At 34.4% G+C, this 13,357-nt stretch overlaps 1 protein-coding gene across 1 annotated transcript in view; it reads left to right on the top strand.

Moving 5' to 3' along the window:
- The window catches only part of LOC150102939 (glutamate receptor ionotropic, NMDA 2B-like), a 173,188-nt gene that overhangs the window by 131,968 nt on the left and 27,863 nt on the right, over positions 1-13,357 (top strand). The window contains exons 10-11 of the mRNA XM_090397451.1: positions 1,956-2,176; positions 12,412-12,572. Coding sequence (XP_090253577.1) covers positions 1,956-2,176; positions 12,412-12,572 — 382 coding nt within the window. The remainder of the gene's footprint in view (positions 1-1,955; positions 2,177-12,411; positions 12,573-13,357) is intronic.

The following is a 13,357-nucleotide window of genomic DNA, read 5'->3' as shown; positions in this document are numbered from 1 at the left end:
TTTATATTGAATACGAGACCGAATTTTAACGAAACACCGACTGTAACCAGGGTGTTTCGTTAAAATTTCAAGATTTGTGAAGTGTTCCATCGCAGGAAAAAGTTTGAGAAACCCTGATGTACAGTATATATAAAAATTAAATAAATGAGAGCGTACTCATAAATGAAAGCTAGCTAACATGTTATCATTTAAAACTGAATAGTAATACAACCGAAACAACTATTTGTCGTAGTCCCTGAACCTGTGTCCATATCGCAAAGATAGCCTATTATTTCTAATAGCACCTTGAGTTTAAATTTAATTTAGAAGTTGTAGTCAAAATATAATGGCACTAGTGGAAGAACTTAGCATATTAGCAGTGTATGTGGATTTTGAAATCGCAGACTAGTCATTCAAGCTTAAGTAATATATTACTGCTAGTTGTTCAGAGGTGCTTATATTTAGTATGGCGGATAAAACATCAGTATCAAGCGAAGGCAAACAGAGCTTCCAGACCTTGACCCATATTTGATGTCGAGTATCTTAATGACTTTCGTCAATGTTGAATTTTTATCTCGGCCTTCCAGTGAGAGTGGTGAAATATACTTATGCACTGTTGAAAAGAGAAAAAAAAATCTCAAGATTATGGATTTTCTTTATCCATTCTATGCTTTCAATACAAAACAGAAAGCACATTTTTATCACAAAAAGATTGACTTCTTCGTAGTACTGTCATGAGATAAAATGTTTTAATTTGATTTCATTAATCAGGCACCACTTAGACTACTGAAATGCAGTCATTGATGTAGAGGTATCCATCCACAATTACACACCCTATGGATTTTTGTTTTCAACTGCATGCGGCAAGTTCTGCTGCTTTGCGTTGTAGATGTATTTATTTATTTATTGCTTTTAAAATTTACGGCCGATACAACTAGGTCTTTAACAACACGAAAAAATCACTTTTCTGCAACCCTTTTCGCATAAGGCCAGTTAATGTTCCTCAGAATCACTCACTTCTTGTGGAATTAGTGAAAGTGTATATTAAACTAACACCAGGGAGGCTTCTTGTATTATTATTAAAGTTTTATTATGTAATTCCTACAAGTTAGGAACCCGACTACAAGATTTCGGTGAAGAATTCACAGTTGTAATAACAATAGATATAAAATTAGAGCATCCGTTCTTCATAAATCGAATATATATAGGGTCAAAAAGTATGAAAAATTCTAATTGTTACGAAAAAAGTACTTGTGCAGGCGCAAGTCCTTTTTTTCCATTTTCCAGCTTCCATTTTTTTAAAAATTATATGATCAATAAATCAACAGGAGTTCCATGAAGTAATTGGAGTTATTGGAGAACATTTCGACTGTGTGAGAATCATTCCAAAAATGATAAGACAATAAATATCATTTGAAGAATTGGAAGAACAAGGATAAAAACATCGATTTTTTGGAATATATAATAATGTGACATGGAAATTTTTGTTATTAGAATGACTATTTATATCACGCTTATTCTTTTTCTTTCTTTTTAAATATCTTTAACCACCTTACCGGTTATTATGGATCAAATACGCATCCTCATACGCTTAGTATCCATCTTATTTTTCAATGTAACATGAATGGTATTACAATTTTAATATGCATTTCGCATCCATGGCAACTTGGACGTATATATATACGTCCTAGCCGGCAGCCTTATTCTTTCTTGATGTTGAAGAACATTTTGAATTATATCCTCTGAATTTATTTTCGCAAGTTTTGAAATTAAGGGGAAAAATCTCATTATGGATTAATTAATAATTTTTCAAAGATGATAATAACGTATTTTTTTATTGATTTAAACACTATTTATGTAAATGAAGTCATATGCTACTTGTCAATTTTGGTTCTTAACAAAATTCTGACAATTCTGAATAATACTATTTTATCTTATTTTCAAATTTCAATAGTTATAATTAATGTTTATCACAGATCATAAATTTTCTCTCTTCCGAACCTACTGGCTCGTTTGGGCGATTTTGTTTGGTGCGGCGGTGAACGTGGACTGTCCTCGAGGATATACTGCTCGGTTTATGTCTAACGTGTGGGCCATGTTTGCTGTGGTGTTCCTTGCAATTTATACTGCCAACCTAGCTGCCTTTATGATTACTAGGGAGGAATTTTATGACTTGAGCGGGATAGAAGATAAAAGAGTATGATATTTGTTTATTTATTTTTAAATGTATTTTAGTACAATGAACTAATTATTAGTAAAGTGAACATGTTTGCTGCTGATGGTCAATCCTGAACACATATTCAAAAGAATAAAATTCATCCAAAAATTTGAATATGCACTAAAGTTTATATTTATTCGAAAATCTAAATTCCAGTTTAATTATACGTCATTTCAAAATTATTTATTAGCAAAAGTATTTCATCTATGACTTTCAGGAATTATTTCAGAAATTCTACAGTAGGCCTTTGGATATTAATATCTGTAGGTAATGTCGACTCGTGTCTTTTTAGAATGAATAAAAATGCTGTCTACTATCGTCCCATCGCAGACTTCCATTTGGTAAACAAAAAAATCAGTGAATTCTTCTTATTATTGTGCTATCTTCTATCGAAGGTCTGCGACCATCTTGGCGAACAAACTGCGGTCTTGTGCTAATCTGAGCAGTTGTGTACTGCTCTTTCCTGTCCACGTCTTGATGTTGTCAAACCATGATATTCTTTTTCTTCCTCTAGTTCCTTTGCCATCAATTCTTCCTACCAAAATAGTTTGTAGAAGTTGGTATTTGCTGTTTCTCATGATGTGGCCAAGATATGATGTTTTTCGTTTCTTGATTATTTGTACAAGATGTTTAGCTTTGCCAATGGATTTTAAGACCTCTTCATTGGTAATTTTTTCTGTCCATGATATCTTTAGCATTCTTCTGTATCATCTCAAAGGCTTCGATTTTCTTGATGGTTGTCGCCTTCAATGTCCATGTTTAAACTCCATAGAGCAGAATAGACCACACGTAACATTTCAGCATTCGGCATCTGACTTCCATGTTTAGGTCTTTATTGCAGAATAGTGTTCTCATTTTCATGAAGGACTGCCGTGCAACTTCAATCCTTGTCTTTATATCTATTTCTGGATCCCACCGTTCATCAAGCCAACAACCAAGATATATATATCTTGACACTTGATCAATATTTTTCCCATTGAGTGTCAGTTTCATTGATGAGGCTGGATGTTTGCTGATGATCATGTATTTTGTCTTGTTAATGTTTATATTTATTCCCATTCTTTGGCTTTCTATGTATACTCTGTCAATGAGTTTTTGAAGATCCATAATGTTATCTGCAATTAGCACGGTGTCATCTGCATATCGCAGGTTGTTAACAATCTTTCCATTTATTGTGGTTCCCTCTGGACATTCTTCTAATGCTTTTTTAAAGATTACCTCTGCGTATATGTTGAACAGGAGTGGTGAGAGCACACATCCTTGTCTCACTCCTCTTTTGATGTCAATATCACTGGTGGTAATGTTGTCTAATTGAACGGTAGCTGACTGATTCCAATACAGATTTGTTATTAGTCTTATGTCTTGTTCGTCTAGCTTTATTTGTTGAAGGACTCTATTAAGTTAGTGTGTCTGACTTTGTCGAATGCTTTTTCAAAATCAATGAAACACATAAAGACAGATTTCTGTTTTTCTATGCATTTTTGTATCAATATTTGGGTACAGAAAAGGGCTTCTCTAGTACCAAAACCATTCCGAAAGCCGAATTGTGTTTCACTTAGAGTTTCTTCACTTTTTCTATAAATGCGATTCTGAATTACTTTCAAAAATATTTTTAATGTTTGGCTCATTAGACTAATAAGTCGGAAGTCACCACAGGAATTCGCTTTGGGTTTCTTTGGGACAGTGATAAATGTAGATTTGAGCCAATCTGATGGAAATTCATCACTTTCATATATTTCATTAAATAGTTTTTCAAGAAGTTTGATGTTGTCTGGTACTATTAATTTTAAAAATTCTGTTTGCACACCATCTGGTCCACAGGCTTTTCCTGTTTTACTTGTTCGTATAGCATTCTCTATTTCGTATTTCATGATTGCTGGTCCTTGAATGTTATCTTTTATATTTATAGGCTTCTGTCTAGTATCATTGAAAAGTTCTGTTACATATTTTATCCAAATCTGTGCTTTATTCTCTTCTTCTAGAACTATTTTTCCATTTTCGTCTCTTAGAAACACTATTTGCTTTTTCCTCAGTTTTCAGGAAATTTCGTTGATTTTCTTATTCAGATTGAAATTATCATATTTCTTCTGAAGCAGTTCAATTTCAGTACATAAATTTTTCATCCAATTTTCCTTGGCTTCTTTTATTTTTTTCTTGATGATGTTATGTGTTTCTGTATACCTGGCTAGGTCTTTGTTTTTGTACATTCTTCTTGTATCAATAAGAGAAAGAATCTCATCTGTCATCCATTCCTGTTGTTTTATATTATTCACATAACCTACTTCTTCAATACTTGTTGTTACGATGGCATTCTTTAAACTATTCCAAAGAGATTCCACACTTTTATTTTCTTCTATGTTAATCTGTTGTAATCGCAGGTTAAGCTGTGTCTTGGCACTTTTATTTATGTTCGGGTCTTTCAGTTTTTCTACATCAATTTTCTTTTTCTTCTTTTGTGATTTTTTAGCTGATTTTAATCTAAGACGTACTTCTGCAACTATGGGATTGTGGTCTGATGAGATATCTGCTCCAGGATAAGTCTTTGCACTCTTTATACTACTGTGGAATCTTTTATTTATCAGTATATAATCAATTTAATTTCGGACAATGTTATGTTGGTTATCTTGAGGCGATTTCCAAGTGTACAGTCTTCTGGGTGGAAGTTTAAACCAGGTGTTTGCTATTGTTAGATCTTCTTCCTGACAGAACTGGACTAGGCGATCTCCTCTGTCGTTTCTGGTGCCTAAACCATGTTCGCCAACAATTTCTCCATCACCCACTCTTCCTACTTTTGCATTGAAGTCACCCATCACTATGTTTATATCATGTTTCTTTGTTAGGTTTTTAATCTCTTTTAGGTGTTCATAAAACTCTTCAACATCTTCTTCACTTTTGTCAGCTGTGGGTGCATAAGCTTGGATGATATTTATGTTAACGGGGTTTCCCTTAAGTTGTAACAGCATTATCCTTTCAGAAAATGGAATCCAATTTAGTACTGATTTATTGATTTCTTCATCTACTATTACAGCTACACCATGTCGATGTTTGTTCTCATCATTCCCAGAGTAATACATTGTTATATTATCTTGTTGACACTTTCCAGATCCTGGCCATCTTGTCTCGCAAATTCCCAAAATCCGGATGCCCAGCCTCTTCATTTCCCTTGTGGCATTTCTTAATTTGCCGGCTTCATAGAGAGTTCTGACATTCCAAGTTGCAATTTTAAAAGTGGACACCATTTTGAGCCCGGAGATTCTTCGCACCCCTGTCCCATTTAAGGGACGCCGGGAACTTGGGGCCAATTGTAAGGGTTTGCTCGCCATGGTGGTTGTTCTGGAGATAAGGTAGAGCAGTAGTTTCTCCGTTTGCTTTCTGCTCCGCAGTATTACAGACGTACACAATATAATCATATTGCCATCTGCAAATCTCTGATCGCAAGCTTTTCCGTCATCATTTGGCTTCAACCTTGTGTCAGTACTGACAATGCTGCTTCCCAATATCAGTGGCAGTGACCCCAGCAGGTGCTTATTTAATGGCGGGACTACTCGCCATGTCACCGAGCTGTCATTGGGCTTTGTGAGGTTTTAAGTGAGACAGAGTTGCCACTTCTGCTCCCCCATGCCCTGATAGCTCAGTCGCTGTTGGTCCACGGCTGCTTATTCGCCAGATTGCTCTGCTTATAAAACCCAGCTAGCCTCCATATCTGAAGGCTGTTCCCCGATTCGCCACCTGGGGACGCACCCGGTAGTAGTCATCTCTTCCCCGGGAATTAGTAATCTGAAAAAAAAAAAAAAACTCCTGGCAGCGTGTATGTTACTTCTCGTTCCAAGTGGAAATAAATAAAACCGAGAGCTTAGTTCATACAACGAAGTGAACAGTCTTGGATTTCGTTCTGTTAATGGATGGGTTCTTTATCATCTTTTTTTGTAAATGGTTACGTGTCAAGATGTGGCACACAATATGATTTCTGATATTTTTCATTCTAATAATCAAGTATTTTCGCCGCAATCGTCATCTTGCTTGCATTGTGCAGTACGTTCCTTTAGAGACTCAAAATTTTCACTATTTTCTTCCAAAATTTCTATTAATTTTCCTATCCTAAAATATCTCAATTTTTGAAACATTATTTCGAAAGATGTTATTTATGACTAATCCACTATATCTCTTCCGTTTCTATTATGTGTAACGCGTATCTTATTTTCAGTTCACTTGAACAACCTTGTAACATATTTTTGCTGCTTTTGCATCTCACTAGCGACCAAACGTTAAAATCATACAAAATGATTTCTAATGGCGTTTAAATTTAACAAACTACTTCTACTACTGACACAGTTAGTGGGATTTATTGCGCTACTCATTTATCTCACATAACAACTATTTTAGGCAATATCGTTATAAGGACAGACAAAAAAGCAGACATTTTATTACTTTCGGAAACTTCTCCAGTTTTCAGAATTGCACTTTGCGCAGCTTTGAAATTAATTTTCCTTAAAGGGTAACATCTTCATGAAAATTTTATAACAATTCTGATCATCCATTAATTCCACCTAACAAGAAAAGTGATACCTTCTTCTACCGCGTTTCTTACGAAATCTAAGCGCCACCGTAGCGTATTTGAAAGAGCAATAAGACTGCTCTCTTCCATTGGAAAATAACTCAGTTCGATTCCCGTCGTGATCACAAGCATCTTTATATGAGCTTCTCCATGTGAAGGTGTGTTAGCGAATCTCACTCGGCAGTAACATGGTTCATCATCCAGCATACAGACAAATCTGCTTAGAACACACGCAATTAACAGACAAAATATACTGTTGATGGTATGATGGATATATGGTGTTGCTTGTTGTGTAGTTTGAGGATTAAGTAGGGAAGACAGTGAGGTGTGTATAGTGTACCATCCCACGATAAGTTCCTGGTCTCCTTGGATGGGTCACGTAATAACATTAATAACTAAATCATAAACGAGTGCACACACACACACACACACACACACACACACACACACACACACACACACACACACACACACACACACACACACACACACACACACACACACACACACACACAGACGCACCACTCTTTAGATAAAATAATGAAAACAGTTGTTCAACTGGAAGTGTATCAGCCAATCTCATATGAAGGTAGCCATACAGGCAAATCGGCCAAGAAAACACACGCAATTTACAGATAAGACTGGTCTTAAAAAAATACAAGCCTTATAATCTCAGCAGCGATACAAACTGGTCCAAAACAGTTTTTACAAACATTCATGTCCACGTTGGGATTCGAACTCACGACCTATCAGTTGCAGAGTGGATAAGCTATCTCTTAGCAGCCATCCTCGCAAAATGAGTTTAACAGAGATCGGGATGACAAAATGAAATAACCTGGTATCGTAATAAGTTGTATGCCATCGAGACAGTTAGCACTTTATTAAGTTTCAAATATTCGGCTTTGAAGTAATCCTGAATTTTAAAGATCTGTTTAATAATTATCTGTTATCGATTTGGTATAAAGTGGAAGACGGATTTTCAATTGAAGTATTATCAACAATTACTTTATTAGGGGCTATAACAAAGAAAGCATTAGTTTTTGAAGAAGATTGAATATTCTCTTTTGGAGAGATTTTAAAGTGCAGCCGAACGAATTAAAATATGTGTGCTTTAAGCTTTAAATTCTTCTATACATCTGAAAGAACAATTCATATTCATCCTGAACATTGGCTATCTCGTGAAGCCGAATAAATAAAATAACTTTTCGTGAAAAAGATCCTTATGAAATCTTAAGTTTTGTATATTTAATGCAGAAATTCTTAAGCATTCTCTCCATAGTTCTTTAAACTGTGCTAGAAAGAAGACTGAAAACGTCTCGATTGTTAATAACACCTTCTGAGCAATAGTGCTGAATAATCAATGTTCTACGCAGTTTAAAGGGGGAAAAGAGTAACCGGAGAACAGTTTCTGAGAACAATCGCTTCTTGGATTTCTTTACTTGAAAGATAAACACGTTTTTTCTCACCTTTTTTTTTGATGTTTTGTAAAGGCACTTAGCTTCGATCGGTCTTTATGATTGTGCTTATTATTATAACCGAAAGACAATACCCGTTAGGGAAAAATGCGCAGTTGTTCTAATTGATTTGGCGGAGTGAGTTGTCTTACAATAAGGATCGCCCAATCTTGTTTCCCCAAAGTGATCAGCATTGTTTGGAACGATCGATATAACTGCATAGGCGTTGTTTCTTAAATTAAAGATAATATTGTCATCATCATCATTAGCAGACTAATTAAATTACAAAAGAGTCGATTAAAATGTTTAAGAACCTAAATAACTGCCATTTAACTGCATATTAAACATGGAGCATTTTAGCCTTAATCAAAATGATCTTTTTTCGTAACTTATCAGTAATAAAACATTTTGGTTTTTTTTTTTTTTTTTTTTTTCGTAGAACATATCGTTTCATACATTTTATTTCTTCTGATAAGTGTATAATAGGTCAGCCCGTGTCGATTGACAAGCCTTGTATCACTTACTTTCAAAAAACGGTCTATAATGGTAAATGTCTTAACCTATTCTTACTTCCTTAGTATATGTTTCACCGTGGGCATTAATGGACAACAAGATTAATCGAAGGAATTTATCGACGCGCGACAACATTTACCAATAGAAGAAAACTTATTGCTCAAAGGTTTATATATATATATATATATATATATATATATATATATATATATATATATATATATCTGGAATATCAGGAGTCTAGAAAAACTAATAGCTGGTATGAGACCTAACACAGAGAGTCTGGAAAACTAAATAATAAGCGAGGAATGGTGAGAACATGAGCGTAAGAGCGACAATGTTATATAACTGTGTTAATGACGGCAATGGGCTTTGTCATGGGAATGTTGACGGGCAGAAAACGATTTGGACTTTGTGTTCGTCCAGTTCGGACCAATCAAACATATGCAAAGATGTTTACATGTGTAAGGCACTAGAGAAGAATAGAGATCTGCAAGTTGTCCAACTGTGTCAGGCAGACTGCAGACAAGCGTTTACAAAATAACAAACAGGTAGATTATTATGTCTGTACACGAATGCTAGGAGTATCAGAAACAAAGGGGTAGAATTTGTTGCCTTAGTCAATATGTTGCAACATCAAATTGTAGGCATTAGCGAGACCTCGCAACCAGAATCAGACATACTAACTGATATCGAGTGTTGTCAAGGGTACAGTATTTTTAGGAAGGATAGACAGGATAAGATAGGAGTGGTGCGTGTGTGCGCTACTAATGATATCAAATCAAATGACTTGAATCCAGTTAGAGTTGAGCCCTATGACTGAAATACTAGTAATATTTTTTATGTGAAACAGAGTTTCTAGCCATCTGGTTTGAATAGAATCTAACAAGATCAATTACATAGTGGGATGTTGTTACAGGCCTGGTGGATCATTTCTAGTGATTAAGAAATGCATCACCAATTAGAAAAGATGACCGAAAAAAGAGTTATCATAATGGTAGACTTTAATTATCCAAATGCTGATTGGTAGAAGTACAATCTCACGAGAAAAATGAAAATGCATTTATTGAGCTGTTGGGGGACAACTTCCTCGAATATCATGTGACAGAAGGAACTGGAGGTCGAACAGTGTTAGATTTGATTATAGTCTCGAAGGGCGTTTCAGTTAAAGACGTAACTATTCTGCCTCCGGTTGGTGACAGTGATCACACGGTGCTCACTTGGGAAGTGACGAAATTTATGAATGTTCCATTCAGAAATGGTTACATGCTGAACTACAACGCAGGAAAATAAGACCAACTGAGGAGTATCCAGAGTTCAGTGGAATGGAATCGGTTGCTGGATGGGAAAAATATCAACAGTGCATGGGAGGCACTTAACAATACTTAAATGATGCGATATCAGAATGTGTCCCAAGAGTTCGTAGAATAAATAGGGTGAGAGTAAAGTGGATGTGTAATCTCATTAAGCAAGATATTCGTAAGAAAAGGATGAAGTGAAACGAATACGTGTGCATAAGGATGAAATCCGTTATGAAAATTATAAGGAGCAGTCTAGAATAGTCACAACTGTTGTATGGAAAGCAGAGTCTAAATATGAAAAGAAACTGGCTCTGCGTGCTGAAGACAACTCACAAGAATATTCTATCGATATGCAGTAAGTAAAAGAAAGAATAGATATGAAAGAATAACTCTTCTAAAGGCAGATGGCGTGAGGGTTACACACGCAGAAGAGGTTGATCAACTGAGTGCCCATTTTGTTAAACACTATCAGCCTGGCGTACCAAATGCACAACTTTCGCTTTTAATTGAAATATGCTTAGAACGAATCACCTTTTCACAACAGTGAAAGCTGCTTTCTATAATCTTTGAGTAAAGGCGCCAGCTGTCGATGTCATGTGTTATGGGTGGTGCGATCGTATCATTAAAATTTCGGATTTTCATCATAAAAGAGTAATGCATCTCTTCAATGAAGGTTGCATCGCTAGTAGAACCGACTATAAAATTGTTAGGCTATATCAAATTAAATGGCAGTGAAATGTTAGACGGAAGTTACAGCACATAAAAGTATCCTTTCTATTAGCTTTCGGTTAAGGATAACAACTCGAATGTCAAAAATTCTTAAAACACATACATTTAAAACAGATAAAGGAATACGCTAAGGGAAATTCAGATCAATGTGGGTTCAAATTCAACTAAATGATTTACATGAAATTAAATAAATCAGATTTATACTCAATTTGTATTTGTCAAGTTCTCCAGCTGGTTCTGGTTTTGCTTCTGGTAAAGGAATTATAAAACTACATTTGCTCAAGAAGCAAATAAAACTCGAATGAAATCCTGGAAAACACTGTCATCCGTAATCTAACAAGGTTGATTCATCTGTAAAGTATTACAGAATGAATCTGCACCATTTTCATTGAGTGGAAAATTAAAGGTAGTAATTCTAATACTTCCAATAATTAGTAAACTAAATATACATATTACTTTGCCTTTTCTACGAATTTTATCATTTTCCTCCCTCTCTTCAAGCAGAAAATTATCTGCAGAGACAAACATCAGAACATACACATAGAACACCTAACGGTGTGGATTTTAATCCTGTTGAATATTGCTGGCACGCAGTAAATAAAGTGGTAGAAGGCACCAAGGGAAATAAAATGGTAGAAGGCACCAAGGGAAATAAAATGCGTAAGGAAAAACTGTAACGCGATTGCGAGGCATCATAAACTGATTATAGGTTTCATAAGCAAATTCCCAGCATGTCATCGAGATATATCAATAATACAAAAGCGAAAATGGGTCGGAAAAAAAAAAAATATATATATATATAATATATATATATATATATATATATATATATATATATATATATATATATATATATATATATATATATATATATATATATATATATATATATATATATATATATATATATATATATATATAATGTGTGCACGTATAGTACATTAGGTACCATTCGCGAGCTAAGGATTTTTATTTTATTTTATTTTTTAGTTTATATTTATTTTTTTACCTAATTCGGAAACCGTGCTCTTGACACGAAACACGAACTTTATCTTCAAATTCGTCTCTCAGAAAATCACCTCGTAAACGTGGATATATTTAGATATTATATATAAACACTTTTTCATTTATAGTGTTATTAAACGAATATGAGACACTCTTTAATAAGTGTATATAGTTAAATGTCTGAACGTTGAACTGGATTTGAGGAAAATTGTTTAACTATGTATCGACGAAATTTCCAAGAAGCGTCCATCTCTGAAGCAAACACAATATAATTCTAGAAAAATGGATAGAAATACTTTAATAAATAAATGGCTTCAGTTTAAACAGTAATAAATAATCACTTGTCCCTATATTCGGGAATAAAATCATGTACAAGCGGCTGTAATGTTTTCAGGATGTTAATATTTTCAGTTATTGTTTTATTTCAATATAGCTATTTCGTTAAAATAGCTATATTGAATAGCTATATTCCTTACTCCAAACTTTCTAAATATTGAGAGAATAAATGAGATACATTTTGAAATGTGTAAATACCAATATCACTAACTTGAAATGTAAGTATCGATTTTTATTATTTTTTTATTTTTTCCTTTTCTCTTCTATTTTATTATCATTTATCATTTCCCCATCTTTCATATTCTTTCCTTCTCTCTCTAGCTTCAGAACCCTTGGCTTACTGATCCACCTTTCAGATATGGCACGATTCCTCATGGTAACACCGAGGCAGTTTTGAAGAGGAACAAACCAGAACTGTACACATATATGAGGAAATTTAATAGATCATCGGTACTGGAGGGAATAGCTACTGTAAAGAAAGGGTAAGTGCATGAAATGATCGTTATGAACGTAATTTAAGATATACACTCCCAAAGGCAGCCTTTCAACAATAAAAACAGATATTAGTTAAGTGTAAAAGTATTTTTTTAATAATAAAAATAGGAAACCCCCCAAATGATCCTTTTGGTATAGGTTCACATAGTTATATTCGCAATTATAACTACATGAATTAGTGGGAAATGGATAATAAGCCTTTCTACATATTAAATCCACGATAGTACTACTGAAGTATTTACGTAGAGCAATTTGTTATGTGATGTCCAACAAATGTATAAAATTTGATTCACATTTACTGTGCCATAACTTCTGTCAATATTTAGATTGTTCACATAGCAATTTCAATTCTGTTATGTGCTGAATTACTACTTTCCAATGTTCTCTGAGAAAGTGGCAGCAATCATTTAGCCACTACTGCCTGATACACACTTCGGTCTCGTTAAAGAATTTTTTGATTGTATCAGCACTCAGAAAACTAGTGTTCCATAACTATCGATCTCTCACTCTCACCTTTCATTAAAATTAATGCGAAACTGAATGTAATAAGTAAAAATTCAATTTGTAAAAATTATATGCACTATAAGTAGTGAAATCTTTACACTTTTAGAATAAAACTCATTGATGTGCATATTTTATCGTCACATGTGGCGAAATTTCTATATCAAAAGAATCAACTGCAAGTCCGTACTTTCATTGGTAGATAAAATAGCCTCAGTAGCTCTACCTCTACCTCTGGTTTCACATGGAGGTAGAGGGATTATTGTCCCTC

Source organism: Typopeltis vanoorti, chromosome 9, assembly GCF_054136105.1.
Source record: "Typopeltis vanoorti isolate ZY-2024b chromosome 9, IOZ_Tvanoo_1.0, whole genome shotgun sequence".
In the NCBI taxonomy this organism is placed as follows: domain Eukaryota; kingdom Metazoa; phylum Arthropoda; class Arachnida; order Uropygi; family Thelyphonidae; genus Typopeltis; species Typopeltis vanoorti.
Note: the sequence above shows the minus strand (reverse complement) of the source record. Positions and strands in the feature narration are given on the sequence as shown.